Source organism: Hylobates moloch, unplaced genomic scaffold (assembly GCF_009828535.3).
Source record: "Hylobates moloch isolate HMO894 unplaced genomic scaffold, HMol_V3 SCAFFOLD_6, whole genome shotgun sequence".
NCBI lineage: Eukaryota > Metazoa > Chordata > Mammalia > Primates > Hylobatidae > Hylobates > Hylobates moloch.
In genome coordinates this window covers 73,509,311-73,530,776 of record NW_026652281.1, presented here as the reverse complement: position 1 = coordinate 73,530,776, position 21,466 = coordinate 73,509,311, and the positions used below count along the sequence as shown (strand labels likewise).

The 21,466-nt window shown below is 38.2% G+C and overlaps 1 protein-coding gene across 1 annotated transcript in view; it reads right to left on the bottom strand.

Moving 5' to 3' along the window:
• LOC131383814 (phospholipid-transporting ATPase ABCA3-like) overlaps positions 1-21,466 on the bottom strand; it is a 57,516-nt gene that overhangs the window by 15,976 nt on the left and 20,074 nt on the right. The window contains exons 3-5 of the mRNA XM_058440809.1: positions 8,486-8,602; positions 8,022-8,139; positions 738-912 (exon numbers count right to left, since the gene is read on the bottom strand). Of these exons, the coding sequence (XP_058296792.1) occupies positions 764-912; positions 8,022-8,139; positions 8,486-8,602 (384 nt within the window). The 3' untranslated portion in view covers positions 738-763. The remainder of the gene's footprint in view (positions 1-737; positions 913-8,021; positions 8,140-8,485; positions 8,603-21,466) is intronic.

The window sequence follows — 21,466 nt, the reverse complement described above, 5'->3', positions numbered from 1 at the left end:
GGCACATGGATACATATGTAACAAACCTGCACATTGTGCACATGTACCCTAAAACCCTAAAGTATAATAAAAAAAAAATTATGGAAAAAAAAATTATATATATGTAAGAAAAAGTTCCATAGCTGGGGCACGCCATAGCTTCATGGAAAGGCAGCTTCTATATACCAGGCCACAAGGCTATACAAGAAAGCATCAAATAAAAACATCCCCAGCACATAGGCAAAAAAATTTTTTTCTTATGTATATATAAAAAAATCAGGAAAATACGGTTTAACAAAAATAAGCAGGCTTATGGGTTGTTAAGACAGTGGCTCTTCTCTCTCCACCCCTCCTCATGCCAAATGTTCACTGAAATATAAAATTTTAGAAAAACATAATCATTGAAAAGTAGGGATAAATACTGACCAAAAGACAGAAGACTAGAAGAATTCTTGCATAGATACTGTGCTGATAGTAAAAGGAAGGAGGATACTAAAAGCAGATTGTGTCACTTTCCACCTATCATTAGATAGCAGGTTGCAACTCCAAAAGAAGTGGGAAGAGGCTTGCAGGAAATTTTGGAAATACTAATACAGAATGCGGAAGCACTCATGTCTATAGGTGGTGGTAATAAAGTAATGCAATTCTTTGAAGGGCAGTTTAGCAATTTCAATCAATATTAGAATTATAAATATCCAATCAGATACCAAAGATATATCTACTAGAAACATCGTAAAAATTACAAGGTAAATACTCACTCCATGTTTCTGCATCAGCTAGAAATTTAACTCCCAATGCCATTGCAAAATTTGAGCTGAGACAGGCTGCCAGCTTCTGGATAAGCGTCATCTCTCCATAGTAGAGATGGAGGCCAGAAGCTGGAAAATAGACAGCGAAAAAAAAACACACCTCCCAAAGCAACTGCAATATTCACTGCAATTAAGAAGAAAATTATAAGGTCAATTTAAGCAATCTTCAAGAATCTAAAATGCAAATATTTTTGTTGATGAGTGCACTAAAATAAGTGCTGTGAGTAACAGAAACTTGTCTGTTTTATACAACATTGCTTCCCTCAGCACAGGGCTCTAATAGATAAAATAAACAGCATGCAAAATTAGTGGGCAATATAAGCATGGAGATAAAAATCCTAAGAATGAATGAGAAAGAAATGCTAAAGGTCAAAAACACTGTAACCAAAATGAAGAATGCCTTTGAGGGGCTTATTCATAGACTGGACATGGCTAAGGAAAGAATCTCTGAGCTTAGGGATATATAGATAAAAATCTCAAGAACTATAAAGCAAAGAAAACAAAGACTGAAAAAAAAAAAGAACAGTAAAAAATATCCAAGGACCATGTGACAATTACGAAAGGTATAACAAATGCATAATGAGTACATAAGAAGTTGAAAAAAGAAAGAAACAGAAGAAATATTTGACACAATAATGACTGCAAATTTCCCCCACATTAATGTCAAACACCACACCACAAATCCAGAAAACCCAGAGAATGCCAAGCAGGATGAATGCCAGAAAACTTTAACTAGGCAAATCATTTTCAAGTCACAGAAAAATCAAAGATAAAGAAAAAAAATCCTGAAAAAAGCCAGAGGAAGAAAACCCCTTACTTATAGAGGAAAAGAGATAAGAATTACATCTAACTTCTTTTCAGAAACAAAACCAGAAGAGGATTAAAATATTTAAAGTGTTGGAAGAAAAAAACTTCCAACCTAAATTCTGCACCCTGTGAAATTATCCTTTGAATGTAAAAGAGAAATAGACTTTCCTAGACAAACAAAAATTGAGGAAGTTTGTTGCCAGTTCACCTGCCTTGCAACAAAATTAAAAGAAATTCTTTAAAGAGAAGAAAAGTGAAACCTGAATCTCTTTATGTAGATTAGGTTAGAAACTCTAATCCTCTTAAAGAAGAGCATCAAAGAAGTAATAAGCGAAGGTAACATAAAATCTTTTTTCCCCACTTTTATTGGAAAATAACAATTGTATATATTTCAAGTGTATGATGTGATGATTTGATATATGTATACACTGTAAAATGATTACCACAATCAAGCTGATTGACACATCTATCATCTCATATTTGTGTGTGTGGGGTCAGGTGGAGGGAGAATACTTAAGTTTTACTCTGCATAAAGAAAATGTGGTACATACACACCATGCAATACTACACAGCCATAAAAAAGAATGAGATCATGTCCTTTGCAGGGACATGGATGGAGCTGGAGGCCATTATCCTTAGCAAACTAATACAGTAATGGAAAACCAAATACTGCATGTTCTTACTTATAAGTGGGAGCTAAATGATGAGAATGCATGGACATATAGAGGGGAACAACACACATGCAGACCTTTTGGAGGGTGGAGAGTTGGAAGAGGAAGAGGATCAGGAAAAATAACTAATGGATACTAGGATTAATATCTGGGTAATGAAATAATCTGTACAACAAACCTCCGTGACACAAGTTTACCTATGTAACAAACCTGCACTTGTGTCTCTGAACTTAATAAAAGTTAAAAAATTGAAGTATACAATATAGTATTATTAACTATTGTCATCATGATGTACATTTCTTGTTCTTAATTGATCTAACAACTAAGAGTTCATTCACAAAAATAATATCAACAATGAATTTGATTATGTACATTTATGTATACATATATCTTAGGTATATGTATTTATGTATGTTTATATATAAATGAAATGAATGACAACCATGATAGGATGGGAGGAAGGAATTAGAATTATTTTGTTATTAAAAGGTACTCACACTACCAGTGAAGTAGTATAGTGTTATTCTAAAGTAATTTTGAATTAACTGTAAATGTATATTGCAAACTCTAGGGCAACAACTAAAAAAAGTAAAAAAAGAAAAAAGAAGTACAACTGATACGTTAAGAAGGAGAGAAAATGGAATCATATAAAATGCTCAAGGAAAACCATGAAAGGCAGAGAAAGAGTGGAAGACAAAAATAGAAACAAAGAATAAGGGCAACAAATAGAATACTATTGAACAAATATGGTAGATATTAATCTAACTATATTAATAATCACTTTGAATGTCAAAGGTCTAAATGCACCAATTAAAAGACACTGTCAGAAGGGATTAGAAAAAAATAAGGCCCTATGATATGTTGTCTATAAGAAACCCACGTTAGCTATAAAAACCCATGTAGATTAAAAGCAAATGGGTGGAAAAAATATACCATGCTAACACTAATCAAAAGAAAGGAAGAATAGCCATATACATTACAGACTCAGCACACTTCAAAGCTAGTAAAGTTATCAAAGATGAAGAAGGGCATTATATAACAATAAATGGGTCAAATCTCCAAGAAGACATAATAATCCTTAAAGAGTATGCACTTAAGAGCAGACCATCAAAATACATGAGTGAAAAACTAATAAAACTCTAAGGAGAAAAAGCTGAATCCACTATCATAGTTGGAGACTTTTATAATCCTCTATCAGAAATAGACAGATCCAGCAGGCAGAAAATCAGTAAGGACATAGGTGATCTCAACAACACCATCAATCAATAAGATATAATAAACATCTGTAGGCTACTTCATTTAATGACAGCAGAATACAAATTCTTGTCAAGCTCACATGGAACATTCACCAGGACAGACCATATTCTGGGTCATAAAACACATCGTAACAAATGTAAAGGGACAAAAACCACACAATGTCTGTTCTCAAATCACATGACATTAAAATAGAAAATAAAAATAACTGAAAGATACTGGGAAATATCAAAACACATGGAGATTAAATGATATATTTCTAAATTATACTTGGGTCAAAGAAGAAATATCATGAGAAATTTTTGCATTGAAGGCATATATTAGAAAAGAAGAAAGATCTAAAACCAATAATCCTAAGTTTCTACCTTAGGAACCTAGAAAAGGAAGAACAAATTAAATCCAAAGTAAGAGAGGAAAAGAAATGAGCGTTAGAGTAGAAATTAATGATATTAAAAACAGGAGATCAGTAGAGAAAATTAATGAAACCAAAAGCTACTTGTTTGAAAATATGAATAAATCTTTAGGCATGCTAAGAAAAAAAGACAAAAATTAATAATATAGTAAAAAAGATAAGTTTGCCAGGAGTTGGGTGATTATGATGTGTTAATATAGGTTTATCAATTGTAACAAATGTACTACTCTGATGTGGGATGCTGATAATGGGGGAGGCCATGCATGTGGGGAGCAAAAGGTTTACAGGAAACCTCTGTATCTTCATCTTAATTTTGCTTTTAATCTAAAACTGCTCTTAAAAATATCTTTTAAAAAAATTAGGAAGGGCCAAGAGTGGTGGCTCATGCCTGTGGTCCCAGCACTTTTGGAGGCTGAGGCAGGCAAATCGCTTGGGGCCAGGGGTTAGAAACCAGCCTGGGCAACATAGTGAAATCCCATCTCTACTAAAAAATACAAAAATTAACCAGGCATGGTGGCACATGCTGTAATCCTAGCTACTTGGGAGGCTGAGGCATGAGAATCACTTGCCAGGAGGCGGAGATTGCAGTGAGCCAAGATTGTACCACTGTCCTCCAGCCTTGGCAACAGAGCAAGACTCTGTCTCAAAAAAAAAAAAAAAAAAAATTAGGAGATATTAGAAATTGCCAGATTAGCAAAAGCTAAGAAAATTTGCTAATAGACCTGCCCTATAATATAGTTCTTTCAGCTGAATGAAAGGACATTAGATGGTAACATGAAGTCACATGAAAAAATAAAGAGCTCCAGTGAAGGTAACTACATAGGCAAATATAAAAGCCAGTGTTATGATAATGGTTTCCTTTTCCTTCTATATGATTTAAAAGATAAATGCATAAAATAATGATAAACATGTTAATAGGCATACAATATAAGATGTAATTTGCAAAAATACCAACACAAAGAGGGGCTGAAGCTTGACAGAAGAGTTTTTGTATAGTATTAAAGCTAAATTGTTATTAATCCAAATTAAGTTGTTTAAGATACTAATTGTAATATCCAAATTATCCCCTCAGAGAAGAACTAGAAAATATACAGAAAAGGAAATTAGATGGGACTCAAAATGGAAGCTATGAGAGAAAAAAAGATATGACATATATAAAACAAATATCAAAACGGCAGATGTCAGTTCTGTATTTTTTTTTTTTTTTGAGATGGAGTCTCGCTCTGTCACCCAGGCTGGAGTGCAGTGGCACGATCTTGGCTCACTGCAACCTCTGCCTCCCAGGTTCAAGTAGTTCTCCTGCCTCAGCCTCCTGGGATTTCAGGCACATACCACCATGCCCAGCTAAATTTTGTATTCTTGTAAAGACAAGTTTCACCACATTGGTCAGGCTGGTCTCGAATTCCTGACCTTGTGATGTGTCTGCCTTGGCCTCCCAAAGTGCTGGGATTACAGGTGTGAGCCACAACGCCTGGCCAATATTCTGTATTATTATCTTCCTAAAAGGCAAGGGTGGCAGAATGGATTTTTAAAAAATGATTCAAATACACAAACTGGTTGAAAGTGAAAGGATGGAAAAAGATACTCCATGAAAATAACAAAAAGAGATCAGGGTGGTTATATGAATATCAGACAAAATAGACTTTAAGTAAAAATATTGTGAGAAAATTTCAATAACTATAAAAAATCAGAATGCACTAACAGTTACAGAAGAGCAGACACACATGACTCATATTAGTAACACACAGCTTCATTAACAATTGGGAAATGTAGATTTAAATTGCTATGCGATAACATTTCATATCCCTGATTTGGCACAATTAAAAGCTTGGCAATTCTACATACTGGCAAGAATATGGAGCATGAGGAATTCTCATCTTTGTCCAGTGAGGCTGTAAATTCATAAAACCACTTTGCATGTGGGCCCTCAATGGGAAAAGAAACTATTTTTCTTGGTCTTTGTATATTAGACACTGTACAATTTCAGATATCCACATTTTTTTTTTTTTTTTGAGACGGAGTCTCACTCTGTTGCCCAGGCTGGAGTGCAGTGACACGATTTCGGCTCACTGCAACCTCCACCTCCCAGGTTCAGGTGACTCTTCTGCCTCAGCCTCCTGAGTAACTGGGATTACAGGTGCCCACCACCACACATGGCTAATTTTTGTATTTTCAATAGAGACCAAGTTTCACCATGCTGGCCAGGTTGGTATCAAAGTCCTGACCTCAAGTGATCCACCCACCTCAGCCTCCCAAAGTGCTAGGATTACAAGTGTGAGCCACCATGCCCGGTCACAGATATCCAAAAATGTAAATGAATGAATGAATGTATAGCTGCATCCACTGACTTGACTTCCTGTTCATTCCCATCTTCAAATCCTTCACAAACCTACCTCAATTGAAGCATTTCCAGGCCTATCTCAACCTGGAATATCTTTTTTTGTTTGTTTTTTTGACGGAATCTCACTCTGTCCCCCAGGCAGGAGTGCAGTGGCGCGATCTCGGCTCACTGCAAGCTCCACCTCCCGGGTTCACGCCATTCTCCTGCCTCAGCCTCCCGAGTAGCTGGGACTACAGGCGCCCACCACCACGCCCGGCTAATTTTTTTTGTATTTTTAGTAGAGACGAGGTTTCACCGTGTTAGCCAGGATGGTCTCGATTTCCTGACCTCGTGATCCGCCGGCCTCAGCCTCCCAAAGTGCTGGGATTACAGGCGTGAGCCACTGGTGCCCGGCCTCAACCTGGAATATCTTAATCTATTTCCTTTTTTTTTTTTTTAAATGTGTACATTATGCTTCATTAATTTTCATTGTTCTCTGCATGTCTTCTTATGATGCTTCATTTTATGTGTCACCTTGACTCTCCATGGGGTATACAGATTAAACATTATTTCTGGGTGTGTCTGTGAGGAGGTTCCCAAATGAGATAAGCATTTGAATCAGCGGACTCAGTAAAGCAGATGGTCCTCCCCAATGTGGGCAGGCATCATCCAATCTGTTGAGGGCCTGAAAAGAACACAAGGGTGGAGGAAGGGGGAATTCGCTCTCATTTCTTCCTTGTTGCCTGCTTGACTGGGACATTAGTCTGTTCCAGGCTTTGAACTGGGATTTACACCATCACCTCCCCTGGTTCTCAGGCCTTCAGAGTCAGACTGGAATTATACCACTGGTTTTCCTGGGTCCCCAGTAGTATTCTGCAAATCATGTGACCCTGACTAATGTATTTCATAAACTATTTTTTGTGCATATAATATTCATGTCCCCAAGGTCAATATTAGCTCTGTGGGGTAGACAGTATATTTCAGATACATAGACTGGGCACGGTGGCTCATGCCTGTAATCCCAGCACTTTGTGGGGCTGACACAGGTGGATCACCTGAGATCAGGAGTTCAAGACCAGCCTGGCCAGCATGGTGAAACCCCATCTCTACTAAAAATACAAAAATTAGCCGGGCATGGTGCCAGGTACCTGTAGTCCCAGCTACTCGGGAGGATGAGGCAGGATAATCGCTTGAATCCAGGAGGCGGAGGTTGCAGTGAGCTGAGACTGAGCTACTGCACTCCAGCCTGGGCCACAGAGTGAGACTCTGTCTCAAAACAAACAAACAAACAAAACAGAAAACAAAACAAAACAAAAACACACAAATACACAGAAGACACACAATGAGGATCTATGAGTTAAGTGCAAGAACCCTTTCTTTCATTGAAGCAGTACTGCCATTTTCTTTCTCTTCACATATATCACTCTCATCATCAGATACTAGCAAACATCAGTCCCTCCAATGGAATATACAGGAGCCATCTCCATCTCAACCCTTCCTGCTGGAAGGGTTGGACAAATACCATAGATGAAGTAGCAGCTAAAGGTTAGAAAGAACACACAGACATGATCTTATTTTGGTTTTTGTCTTTTTTCACATGTATCCTGTGCTATGTTAATTGTCATTGCTCTCTTAATTCCCTTCCAAATCATTTCACATGTACATGATATTTGTCTTTTCAGTTAGAGTGTGTAAACAGAGGCTGTAGATGAGTTGGCAGCTAAAGTGTAGTTACTGAGAATATCTCACCACTGGAATCTCAGACTCACCTCTATTGAAGAAAGTGCTAACCATAAAGCTGAAGCATATTGTGGCGATGGCATAAAACAGCGAAAAGATAAAGCTAAGGGTTGGGTCACTGCTTTGGATGACTGGTGCAGGTTCAACCTAGCAAAACAATTAGGAAACCAGTTTAGTCATGCTGTAAGTGGTATCATACCAAAACCAAAGAGGAAAAATAAAACGTCCATGTATTTTAATAGTCTTAGTGAAACGGATGACTCTGCTCAGTGAGATGGAGAGTTCACAATTTATTTCTTACAGATGGCCCATCCCTCTAGGTCTAAAGTTTTGTTTGCTGAGAGACTAAGCAGTCTCTAAGTTTCCACTGTGGAGTCAACAAAAGCCACATTTTCATCCCCTAGAAACCCGAGGCCCATTTGGCCCCACACCATGTTTCTGCTTTCCTTCTCAAAGTTTATCCACAACATGCTGCAGCCAAATAGACACTTGCCTTGACAAAGAAAATTATGCACATAAAAATGATGAGAATAGAATACAAAGAGAGGAACGTGAAGAAATAGGCTGCCCAGAGCATCAGATTACTGACTCCTATCATGAGCTGGTACTCCTGTGGGAGAGTTGACAGAAATCAGATATCAAGTAAAATAATACATCCATACAGCGCCTTAGAGTTTTCAAAATACATTCACAAATATTATCTAGTTTAATGTCTACAATCAAAATGGGTTAAATAATGAGTATTGTCATCTCCAATTTATAAAGGATAGAATCAGGGCTCAGAAAGTCAAGAAGCTTCACCAAAATTAGTCAGCTGGTGATTGGAAGTACTGTGATTCTTAAAAGCCCAGAGATAATCTCCCCAGTAATTTGCCTTATATTGTTAAGACATGAAAAACACTTAAATGAAGCTATAAACCATTTACATTAACATCTCTTTTCTTTTTATGTCCTCACCCAGAAGGTATTTAAAAAATTTAAATACATTTTAATTCACTCACAATGGTTAGAAACAAACATTAAAAATAAGATAAAAAGTAAGGAAGAAAAAGCTCACAAAATTTTAGCAATAATCTTTATGAACTATCCATTTTCTGTAGAGGTAGTTGTTTATAGATATATGTGGTATTTCAAGTTTTAACAAAAAAACTTGAATATAATGTATAAGTCTGATAGAAGATTCAAATAAGTGATATAAGTTATCAGAGGCTATTTTAAATATTTTTACTGAATTTTATTGATATGTCAATATTAAATTCTACGGCTTTAGTCTGTATAAGGGCAGATATCTGTTATCTGCCTGGCACATAGAAGGTGCTTAATAAATGTTTGCTGAATAAATGAATGAATGAATGTGAGACTCTTTGGAAATATGCATATTTTTCAAAGTTTCAAAAAATGAATACGGGACCACGTTATTACTTATAGGGGACAAAAATAGAGAGATAAAGTGTCTCTTTTAAGTTTTCTAGGGATCAATGCTAGAACCAGACTTAACAAATTAAACAATTTTTCAATTTGTTCAATTTTAATTGAACAATTAAAATGACAAAGTATATTTAACAAAAGAAGTGCAAGAGTTCTACACAGAAAATTATAAGAAAGAAATGGAAAGAAATTAAATCATAGTAAATGGAAAGATGCCTCACTTACACGATCAGAAGACTCCATATTGTTAAGATGGTAATACCCCTCAATTTGTCCTACAGATTGAATAGAATTCCTTTCAAAATCTCTGTGGTTATTTTACATAGATTGACAAGCATATTTTTTTTTTTTTTTTTTTTTTTGAGACACAGTCTTGCTGTCACTTAGGCTGGAGTGCAGTGGTGCAATCTCAGCTCACTGCAACCTCCGCCTCCTGGGTTCAAGATCAATAAGGAACCAGAGAGAGCCCATTTAACCTAACATACACAGAACATGCCACCCAACAAAAACAGAACACAGATTTTCCTCAAGTGTGCATAGAACATATGCAGGGTAAACCATGTTACTCCACAAAACAAATTTTATTACATTTAAAAAGACTGAAATCATACAAAGTATATTTTCTTATCACAAAGGAATAAAACTAGAAAACAATAGCAAAAGGAAAACTGGAAAATACATAAATATGTGGAAATTAAGCAAAACACTCTTAACCAACCAATAAATAAATGAAGAAATCAGAAGAAAATGTAGCAATTGCCTTGAGACAAATAAAAACAAAATCACAACATACTAAAACTTGGGAGATGCAGTGAAAGCAGTACTCAAAGGGAAATTTATAGCTGTAAATACCTACATTAAAGAAAAATAAAAATTTCAAATAAATAACCTAACTTCACACCTTAAGGAATTAGACAAGTAAAGTATACATAAATTTAGCAGAAAAAAGGAATTGAGATAAATAGAGAATAGGTAAATAATAGAGAAATTCAACAAAACCAAAAGTTAATAATTTGAAAAGATCAATAAATTGACAAACTTTTAGCCAGACTAAGAAAAATTGAGAAGACACAAATAACTAAAACCAGAAATGAAAGCGAGAGCATTACTTCTGATTTTACAGAAATAAAAAGGATGATCTCAGAGTACTATGAACAATTGTATGCCAAAATATTGAATAATATAGATGAAATGAACAAATTTGTAGGAACATACAACTACCAAGCCTGAGTCATGAAGAAATACAAAATCTGAACTGACTTATAACTAGTAAGGACATAAAATCAGTAATCAAACCACTCAACAAAGAACAATCCTGGACCAGAGGGCTTTACTGGTGAATTCTACCAAATATTTAAAGAAGAATAAACAATAATCCTTTTCAAACTCTTCCAGAAAACTGAAATGGAGATAACACTTTCTAATTCATTTTATGAGACCAGGATTACCCTGGTAGCAAAGCCAGGCAAAAACATGACAAGGAAAGATTATAAATATTGATGAAAAGTTCCTCAACAGAAATATTAGCAAGTAAAATTCACCAGCATATTAAAAGGATTATATATCATGACCAAGGAGGATTTACTCCTTGAGTACAAAGAGGATTCAACAAACAAAATCAATTAATTTAATGCACCACATGCAGAGAAGAATGGAAAAAACACATAATCATCTCAATCGATGCAGAAAAATATTAACATTTTTTAAATGATAAAATACTCAATACACTAGAAATAGAAAGACATTTCCTCAACATAATAAAGGCCATATATAAAAATCTGCAACTGACATCATAGTCTTTCACCAATGATCAGGAGAAAGAGAAATATGCTTGCTTTTTCCATGGGCTAGAAATTTAAGTTCTAGCCAGAAAAATTAGGCAAGAAAAATAAAACCATTCAAATTGGAAAGAAAGAAGTAAACATATCTCTGTAGATGACAAGATCTTAGTCATACTTACACACAAAAAATAAATTCAGCAAAATTGTAGGATACAAAATCAACACACAAAAATTACTTGCATTTCTATATACTAACAACAGACAATCCAAAATGAAAATTAAGAAAACAATCCTATTCACAATAGCATGGAAATGAATACAATACTTAGGAATAAACAACAATGGAGACAAAAGATTTGCACATGAAAAACCACAAAACATTGCTGAAAGAAATGAAGGCAAATATACATTAAAAACATCTCACATGTTTTAAAACGTAGATTTTATTATTACTCAAGTATAGTGAAGCCAACAGATCAGGAGACAATTGCCACTGAAAAAACATAAATAATGATCCATTACTGGGTATACACCCAAAGGATTATAAATCCTTCTACTATAAAGACACATGCACACGTATGTTTATTGCGGCACCATTCAAAATAGCAAAGACTTGGAACCAACCCAAATGCCCATCAAGGATAGACTGGATAAAGAAAATGTGGCAGGTGGATTGTTCCAAGATGGCCAAATAGGAAGAGCTCTGGGTCTACAGCTCCCAGCATGATCAATGTGGAAGATGGGTGATTTCTGAATTTCCAACTGAGGTACCTGGTTCATCTCATTGGGACTGGTTGGACAGTGGGTGCAGCCCACGGAGTGTGAGCCGAAGCGGGGCGGAGTATCACGTCACCTGGGAAGCTCAAGGGGTTGGGGGATTTCCCTTTCCTAGCTAAGGGAAGCTGTGACAGATAGTACCTGGAATATCAGGACACTCCCGCCCTAATACTGCGCTTTTCCAATGGTCTTAGCAAACGGCACACCAGGAGATTATATCGCACGCCTGGCTCAGTGGGTCCCACACCCATGGAGCATTGCTCACTGCTAGCGCAGCAGTCTGAGCTCGAACTGCAAGGCAGCAGCCAGGCTGCAGGAGGGGCATCGCCATTGCTGAGGCTTGACTAGGTAAACAAAGTGGCTGGGAAGCTTGAACTGGGTGGAGCCCACCACAGCTCAACGAGGCCTGCCTGCCTCTGTAGACTCCACCTCTGGGGGCAAGGCTTAGCTGAACAAAAGGCAGCAGAAACTTCTGCAGACTTAAACGTCCCTGTCTGACAGCTCTGAAGAGAGCAGTGGTTCTCCAAGCATGGAGTTTGAGCTCTAAAAACAGACAGACTACCTCCTCAAGTGGGTCCCTGACCTCTTGAGTAGCCTAACTGGGAGACATCTCCCAGTAGGGGCCTATAGACACCTCATATAGCTGGGTGCCCCTCTGGGATGAAGCTTCCAGAGGAAGGATCAGGCAGCAATATTTGCTGTTCTGCAGCCTCCGCTGGTGATACCCAGGCAAATAGGGTCTGGAGTGGACCTCTAGCAAACTCCAACAGACCTGCAGCTGAGGGTCCTGACTGCTAGAAGGAAAATTAACAAACAGAAAGGAATAGCATCAACATTAACAAAAAGGACATCCACACCAAAACCCCATCTGTACGTCACCATCATCAAAGACCAAAGGTAGATAAAACCACAAAGATGGGGAGAAACCACAGCAGAAAATTCTAAAAACCAGAGCACCTCTTCTTCAAAGGATTGTAGCTCCTCGGCAGCAATGGAACAAAGCTGGACGGAGAATGACTTTGATGAGTTGACAGAAGTAGGCTTCAGAAGGTCGGTAATAACAAACTTCTCCAAGCTAAAGGAGGACGTTCGAACCCATCGCAAGGAAGCTAAAAACCCTGAAAAAAGATTAGATGAATGGCTAACTAGAATAAACAGTGCAGAGAAGACCTTAAATGACCTGATGGAGCTGAAAACCATGGCATGAGAACTACGTGACACATGCACAAGCTTCAGTAGCCGATTCATTCAAGTGGAAGAAAGCGTATCAGTGACTGAATATCAAATTAATGAAATGAAGTGAGAACAGAACTTTACAGAAAAAAGAGTAAAAAGAAACAAAGCCTCCAATAAATATGGTACTAGGTGAAAAGACCAAATCTATGTTTGATTGGTGTACCTGAAAGTGATGGGGAGAATGGAACCAAGTTGGAAAACACTCTTTGGGATGTTATCCAGGAGAACTTCCCCAACCTAGCAAGACAGGACAACATTCAAATTCAGGAAATACAGAGAACACCACAAAGATACTCCCCGAGAAGAGCAACCCCAAGACACATAATTGTCAGATTCACCAAGGTTGAAATGAAGGAAAAAATGTTAAGAGCAGCCAGAAACAAAGGTCATGTTGCCCACAAAGGGAAGCCCATCAGACTAACAGCAGATCTCTCAGCAGAAACTCTCTATAAGCCAGAAGAGAGTGAGGGCCAATATTCAACATCTTAAAGAAAAGAATTTTCAAGCAAGAATTTCATATCCAGCCAAACTAAGCTTCATGAGTGAAGGGGAAATAAAATCCTTTACTGACAAGCAAATGCTGAGAGATTTTGTCACCACCAGGCCTGCCTTACAAGAGCTCCTGAAGGAACCACTAAACATGGAAGGGAACAACCAGTACCAGCCACTGCAAAAACATGCTAAATTGTAAAGACCACCAATACTAGGAAAAAACTGCATCAACTAACGAGCAAAATAACATCATAGTGACAGGAACTAATTCACACACAACAATATTAACCTTAAATGTAAATGGGTTAAATGCCCCAATTAAAAGACACGGACTGGCAAATTGGATAAAGAGTCAAGACCCATCAGTGTGCTGTATTCAGGAGACCCATCTCATGTGCAGAGACACACACAGGCTCAAAATAAAGGGATGGAGGAAGATCTACCAAGCAAATGGAAAACAAAAAAAGGCAGGGATTGCAATCCTAGTCTTGGATAAAACAGACTTTAAACCAATAAAGGTCAAAAGAGACAAAGAAGGCCATTACATAATAGTAAAGGGATCAATTCAACAAGAAGAGCTAACTATCCTAAATATATACGCACCCAACACAGGAGCACCCAGATTCATAAAGCAAGTCCTTAGGGACCTACAAAGAGACTTAGACTCCCACACAATAATAATGGGAGACTTTAACACCCCACTGTCAATATTAGACAGATTAACAAGACAGAAGGTTAACAAGGATATCCAGGGCTTGAACTCAGCTCTGCACCAAGCAGACCTAATAGACAGCTACAGAACTCTTCATCCCAAATCAACAGGTTATACATTCTTCTCAGCACCACAACACACTTATTCAAAAATTGACCACATAATTGGAAGTAAAGCACTCCTCAGCAAATATAAAAGAACAGAAATCACATCAAACTGTCTCAGACCACAGTGCAATCATATTAGAACTTAGGATTAAGAAACTCACTCAAAACCGCAAACTACATGGAAACTGAACAACCTGCTCCTGAATGACTACTGGGTACATAACGAAATGAAGGCAGAAATAAAGATGTTCTTTGAAACCAATGAGAACAAACAACATACCAGAATCTCTGGGACACATTTAAAGCAGTGTGTAGAGGGAAATTTATAGCACTAAATGCTCACAAGAGAAAGCAGGAAAGATCTAAAATTGACACCCTAACATCACAATTAAAAGAACTAGAGAAGCAAGAGCAAACACATTCAAAAGCTAGCAGAAGGCAAGAAATAACAGATCAGAGCAGAACTGAAGGAGACAGAGACACAAAAAACCCTTCAAAAAATCAATGAATCCAGGAGCTGGTTTTTTGAAAAGATCAACAAAATAGATAGACTGCTAGCAAAACAAAGAAGAAAAGAGAGAAGAATCAAATAGACACACAAAAAAATGATAAAGGGGACATCACCACCAATCCCACAGAAATACAAACTACCATCAGAGAATACTATAAACACCTCTATGCAAATAAACTAGAAAATCTAGAAGAAATGGATAAATTCCTGCACACATACACCCCCCCAAGACTAAACCAGGAAGAAGTTGAATCCCCAAATAGACCAATAACAGGCTCTGAAATTGAGGCAATAATTAATAGCCCACCAACCAAAAAAGGTCCAGGACCAGACGGATTCATAGCCGAATTCTACCAGAGGTACAAGGAGGAGCTGGTACCATTCCTTCTGAAACTATTCCAATCAATAGAAAAAGAGGGACTCCTCCCTAACTCATTTTATGAGGCCAGCATCATCCTGATACCAAAGCCTGGAAGAGACACAACAAAAAAAGAGAATTTTAGACCAATATCCCTGATGAACATCAATGCGAAAATCCTCAATAAAATACTGGCAAACTGAATCCAGCAGCACATCAAAAAGTTTATCCACCGTGATCAAGTTGGCTTCATCCCTGGGATGCAAGGCTGGTTCAGCATATTCAAATCAATAAACATAGTCCATCACATAAACAGAACCAAAGGCAACAACCACATGATTATCTCAATAGACGCAGAAAAGGCCTTTGAAAAAATTTGACAGCACTTCATGCTAAAAACTCTCAATAAACTAGGTATTGAAGGGATGTATCTCAAAATAATAAGAGCTATTTATGACAAACCCACAGCCAATATCATACTGAATGGGCAAAAACTGGAAGCATTCCCTTTGAAAACTGGCACAAGACAGGGATACCCTCTCTCACCACTCCTATTCAACATAGTGTTGGAAGTTCTGGCCAGGGCAATCAGGCAGGAGAAAGAAATAAAGGCTATTCGATTAGGAAAAGAGGAAGTCAAATTGTCCCTGTTTGCAGATGACATGATTGTATATTTAGAAAACCCCATCGTCTCAGCCCAAAATCTCCTTAAGCTGATAAGCAACTTCAGCAAAGTCTCAGGATACAAAATCAATGTGCAAAAATCACAAGCATTCATATACACCAATAACAGACAAACAGCCAAATCATGAGTGAACTCCCATTCACAATTGCTTCAAAGAGAATAAAATACCTAGGAATCCAACTTACAAGGCATGTGATGGACCTCTTCAAGGAAAACTACAAACCACTGCTCAACGAAATTAAAGAGGACACAAACAAATGGAAGAACCTTCCATGCTCATGGATAGGAAGAATCACTATCATGAAAATGGCCATACTGCCCAAGGTAATTTATAGATTCAATGCCATCCCCATCAAGCTACCGATGACTTTCATCACAGAATTGGAAAAAAACTACTTTAAAGTTCATATGGAACCAAAAAAGAGCCCGCATTGCCAAGACAATCCTAAGCCAAAAGAACAAAGCTGGAGGCATCACGCTACTTGACTTCAAACTATACTACAAGGCTACAGTAGCCAAAACAGCATGGTACTTGTACCAAAACAGATATATAGACCAATGGCACTGAATGGAGCCCTCAGAAATAGTACCACACATCTACAACCATCTGATCTTTTATAAATCTTAAAAAAACAAGAAATGGGGAAAGGATTCCCTATTTAATAAATGGTGCTGGGAAAACTGGCTAGCATATATAGAAAGCTGAAACTGGATCCCTTCCTTACACCTTATACAAAAATTAATTCAAGATAGATTAAAGACTTAAATGTTAGGCCTAAAACCATAAAAACCCTAGAAGAAAACCTAGGCAATACCATTCAGGACATAGGCATGGGCAAGGACTTTATGACTAAAACACCAAAAACAATGGCAACAAAAGCCAAAATTGACAAATGGGATCTAATTAAACTAAAGAGCTTCTGCACAGCAAAAGAAACTACCATCAGAGTGAACAGGCAACCTACAGAATGGGAGAAAATGTTTGCAATCTACCTATCTGACAAAGGGCTAATATCCAGAATCTTTAAACAAATTTACAAGAAAAAAAATCCCATCAAAAAGTGTGTGAAGGATATGAACAGACACTTCTCAAAAGAAGACAATTATGCAACCAACAGACACATGAAAAAATGCTCACCATCACTGGTCATCAGAGAAATGCAAATCAAAACCACAATGAGATACCATCTCACCAGTTAGAATGGCCATCATTAAGAAGTCAGGAAACAATAGATGCTGGAGAGGATGTGGAGAAATAGGAACGCTTTCACAGTGTTGGTGGGAGTGTAAACTAGTTCGACCACTGTGGAAGACAGTGTGGCGATTCCCGAAGGATCTAGAACTAGAAATACCATTAGACCCAGTGATCCCATTACTGGGTATATACCCAAAGGATTATAAATCATGCTACTATCAAGACACATGCACACGTATGTTTATTGCGGTACTATTCACAATAGCAAAGACTTGGAACCAACCCAAATGTCAATCAATGATAGACTGGATTAAGAAAATGTAGCACATATACACCATGGAGTAGTATGCAGCCATACAAAAGGATGAGTTCATGTCCTCTGCAGGGACATGGATGAAGCTGGAAACCATCATTCTCAGCAAACTGACACAAGAACAGAAAACTAAACACTGCATGTTCTCACTCATAAGTGGGAGATGAACAATGAGAACATATGGATGCGGGGAGGTGACCATCACACACCGGGGCGTGTCAGGGGTGGGGGTCTAGGGGAGGGACAGCACTAAGAGAAACTCCTAATGTAGATGATGGGTTGATGGGTGCAGCAAACCACCATGGCATGTGTATACCTATGCAACAAACCTGCACATTCTGCATCTGTACCCCAGAACTTAAAGTTTATTTAAACACACACACACACACACACACACACACACACACACACACACATAAATAATGGATAGAATTCTCCACAGAATGGGGTATGCCAGGCCACTCAGGGCCATATGGGGATGCACCAGGGTCAGTCAGAGAAAGTAAGGGGAGATGGAGCAAGGGGAGAATGTGAGCAAGAACCTTTACTGTGGTTTCTGTGGGAAAGGCATGGCAGGACAGGTTAAGCACGCTTAGGTTTGTTTCGTTTGCATAATTCCAACAGGGTCTAGGGAATAAGGGCTGTCTCTAGTTGTCTGTTAGCTGACTCTAAGGTGATTAGGACAAGAGGATAGTTACTTGGCATGTGATAGCCAATGAAGGTGGTAGTTGAGAATAGGGGCCCTGGTTTGGTTTGTTTGCATTTAGAGTGTGCTCTTGGGAAAGTGCTTGCTATCACTAGGAATTAGCTAGACCTGGACGGTGCAGACTTTTCAGGGTCGGCAAGGCCCCAGATGTCAAAGTATCAGAAATGTAAGAAATAAAAACACATGATTAATATACTGCATTTCTAGACTGGAAGACACAATGCTCTATAAGATGACAATACCATCCAAAGTCATCTATAAATTCAATAAAATCCCTATCACAATCCCAAATATTTTTTTTTCTGAAATACAGAAACACAAACTAAAATTCTTATAGCATCCCAGGGATCTTGAGTAGCCAAAACTCTTGAAGAATAAAAAGTTGGAGGATTCGCATTTCTCAATTTCAATACTTACTATAAAGCTACAGTAATCAAAAGCATATAAAGATAGATATTGTAGATCAATGGAATAGAACTGAGAATCCATATATAAAGCCATACATCTCTGGCCAATTGATTTTGTTTTGTTTTGTTTTTTGAGATGGAGTCTTGCTCTGTCACCCAGGCTAGAGTGCAGTGGCACAATCTCAGTTCAATGCAACCTCCGCCTCCTGGGTTCAAGCAATTCTCCTGCCTCAGCCGCCTGAGTAGCTGGGACTGCAGGTGCCTGTCACCACGCCTGGCTAATTTTTTTGAATTTTTGGCAGAGCCGGGTTTTTCCCATGTTGGTCAGGTTGGTTTCAAACTCCTGACATCAGGTGATCCACCCGTCTTGGCCTCCCAAGGTGTTGGGATTACAGGCATGAGCCGCCGCACCTGGCCTGGCCGAATTTTGAGAAAGGGGCCAATATCATTCAATGCTGAGAATAATAAACAATTCTAGAACAACTGGACAATCTCATGAAAACGAATAAAGTTGAATTGCTACCTGATATCACATAAAAAATAAAATGTAAATGAATATACAACCTAAATATAATAACTAAAAACATAAAACTCTTGGAAGAAAACATAAAGGGTAAATCTTCATGACCTTGGATTTGGCAAATGGATTTCTTACACATGACATCAAAAGAACAAGTAAGAAAAGAAAAAAATCTCTCTTCAGGACACTGATTTTATTTCCTTTGGATGTATATCTAGAAGTGGGATTACTAAATCATATTGTAGTTCTATTTGAATTTTTGAGGAACCTCTATACGGTTTTTCACATGGCTGTACCAAAATTACATTTCCACCAACAGTATACAAAGGATCCCTTTTCTCTACACCTTTACCAACATATAAAAAATGTGTGTGACTTTTACACAAAACTTACATAATTAAAAGTAATTTTATAAGACTAAATAATAGGAGACTATACTGTATTCATGGATTATATTATAGAATGTCCATATAAATTTAGACTCTCAATAAAAATCCCAGCAGGTGTTTTTGAATATTGATAAGCTAATGCTAAAATATAAATGAAAATAAAAAGATACAAGAATTATCAAGAAACTCTTGAGAAAGAGGGGCTTCAGGATGGCTGGCTAGAGTCATTTGACACTCCCTTCCTCCACAAAGGAAGAACAAAATAGCCAGTAGATAATCACACTTTAAATAGAGCATCTAAGAAAGAACACTGGAATTCAATAGAGAAGTGACAGAATAAACCTGAGCCACAGAAGGAGAGGGAAGAAAGGGAGCCAGTTCAGCCAGGGTTAGTAGGGAGCCTGGAGAGGCTCCCCTTTGTGGGGAAAGGTTAAGTGAGAGATCCCCAGTAGTACACATTTCCACCATGGACCCCTACAACTCTAGCCACAGGAGAGACCCTCCACAATGAGGACAGGCCCACCCAGCCTGCCCCTACCATCACAGCCAGAACTCACCTGCACACTTCACCTGGGGGCCTGGAGACTGGCTGGCTCAGCCCATCACAGCCACTGCTAACACAAACACATGCCACCTGGGAGTCTGAGTTTTCTCACCACAGCTACAGCCATCTCCCATGCCATACATGCTGTCTAGGGGCCCAAGGACCTACCCATTCATTCAGCCCACCACTACCACTGCTGACACCCAAGCAAGCTGCCTGGAGGCCCAATAATTGGCCTGTTTAGACCTGCTAACACCAGTGCCCATGTATGCCATCTGAGGGCCCAAAGACAAGCATGCTAGACCCAACACTACCCAATGGGGCCCAAGGACTGGCTCACCTGATGTCCCTGTCCCAGCAAAACCTCATCACAGACCACACTAACAACTGCACCCTAAGTCACTGAGGAAACCACAGATAATGTTGATGTTGAAGAAATCAGACTGAGACTATACTACTGCATGTACTCAGAAACAAAGCTAAAGTGTCCCACCCAACCAAGATCACGGATACATATTCAGGAAAAAGTCTTGCCCTACAAAAGCCAATCTAAAAATTTGAAAGAAGTAACTGTTACACCAGATGCACAGATATCAACATAAAGACACAAGACACAAGAAACATGAAAAGCGGAGAGTGATAAGATCTGAATGAGAATCAGACTGTCGATTGGAGAAGAGAGACACAAGGAGACCAGTGAGAAGAGCAGTGGCTGTGGAGGGTTAAGGTATCTCAACACCCAGTTTATTAAAAAGAATAAATTGACAGAAGCAGACCTTCAATATGGCTATGGTGGTGTAGATATGAATGAACCACTTATGGAAATAGGAGAGCTAGCATTGGATATGTGGAGGAAATTGATGGTTGAACCACTTCAGGCCATCCTTATCCGAATGCTGCTCCGAGAAATCAAAAATTTTATCAGGAAATCTTTGAGTCTCCCTTTCTGACTGAAACAGGAGAGTATTACAAACAAGAAGCTTCAAATTTATTACAAGAATCAAACTGCTCACAGTATATGGAAAAGGTTCTAGGTAGATTAAAAGATGAAGAAATTCGATGTCGAAAATACCTACATCCAAGTTCATATACTAAAGTGATTCATGAATGTCAACAACGAATGGTAGCAGACCACTTACAGTTTTTACATGCAGAATGTCATAATATCATTCGACAGGAGAAAAAAAATGACATGGCAAATATGTATGTCTTACTCCGTGCTGTGTCCACTGGTTTACCTCATATGATTCAGGAGCTGCAAAACCACATCCATGATGAGGGCCTTCGAGCAACCAGCAACCTTACTCAGGAAA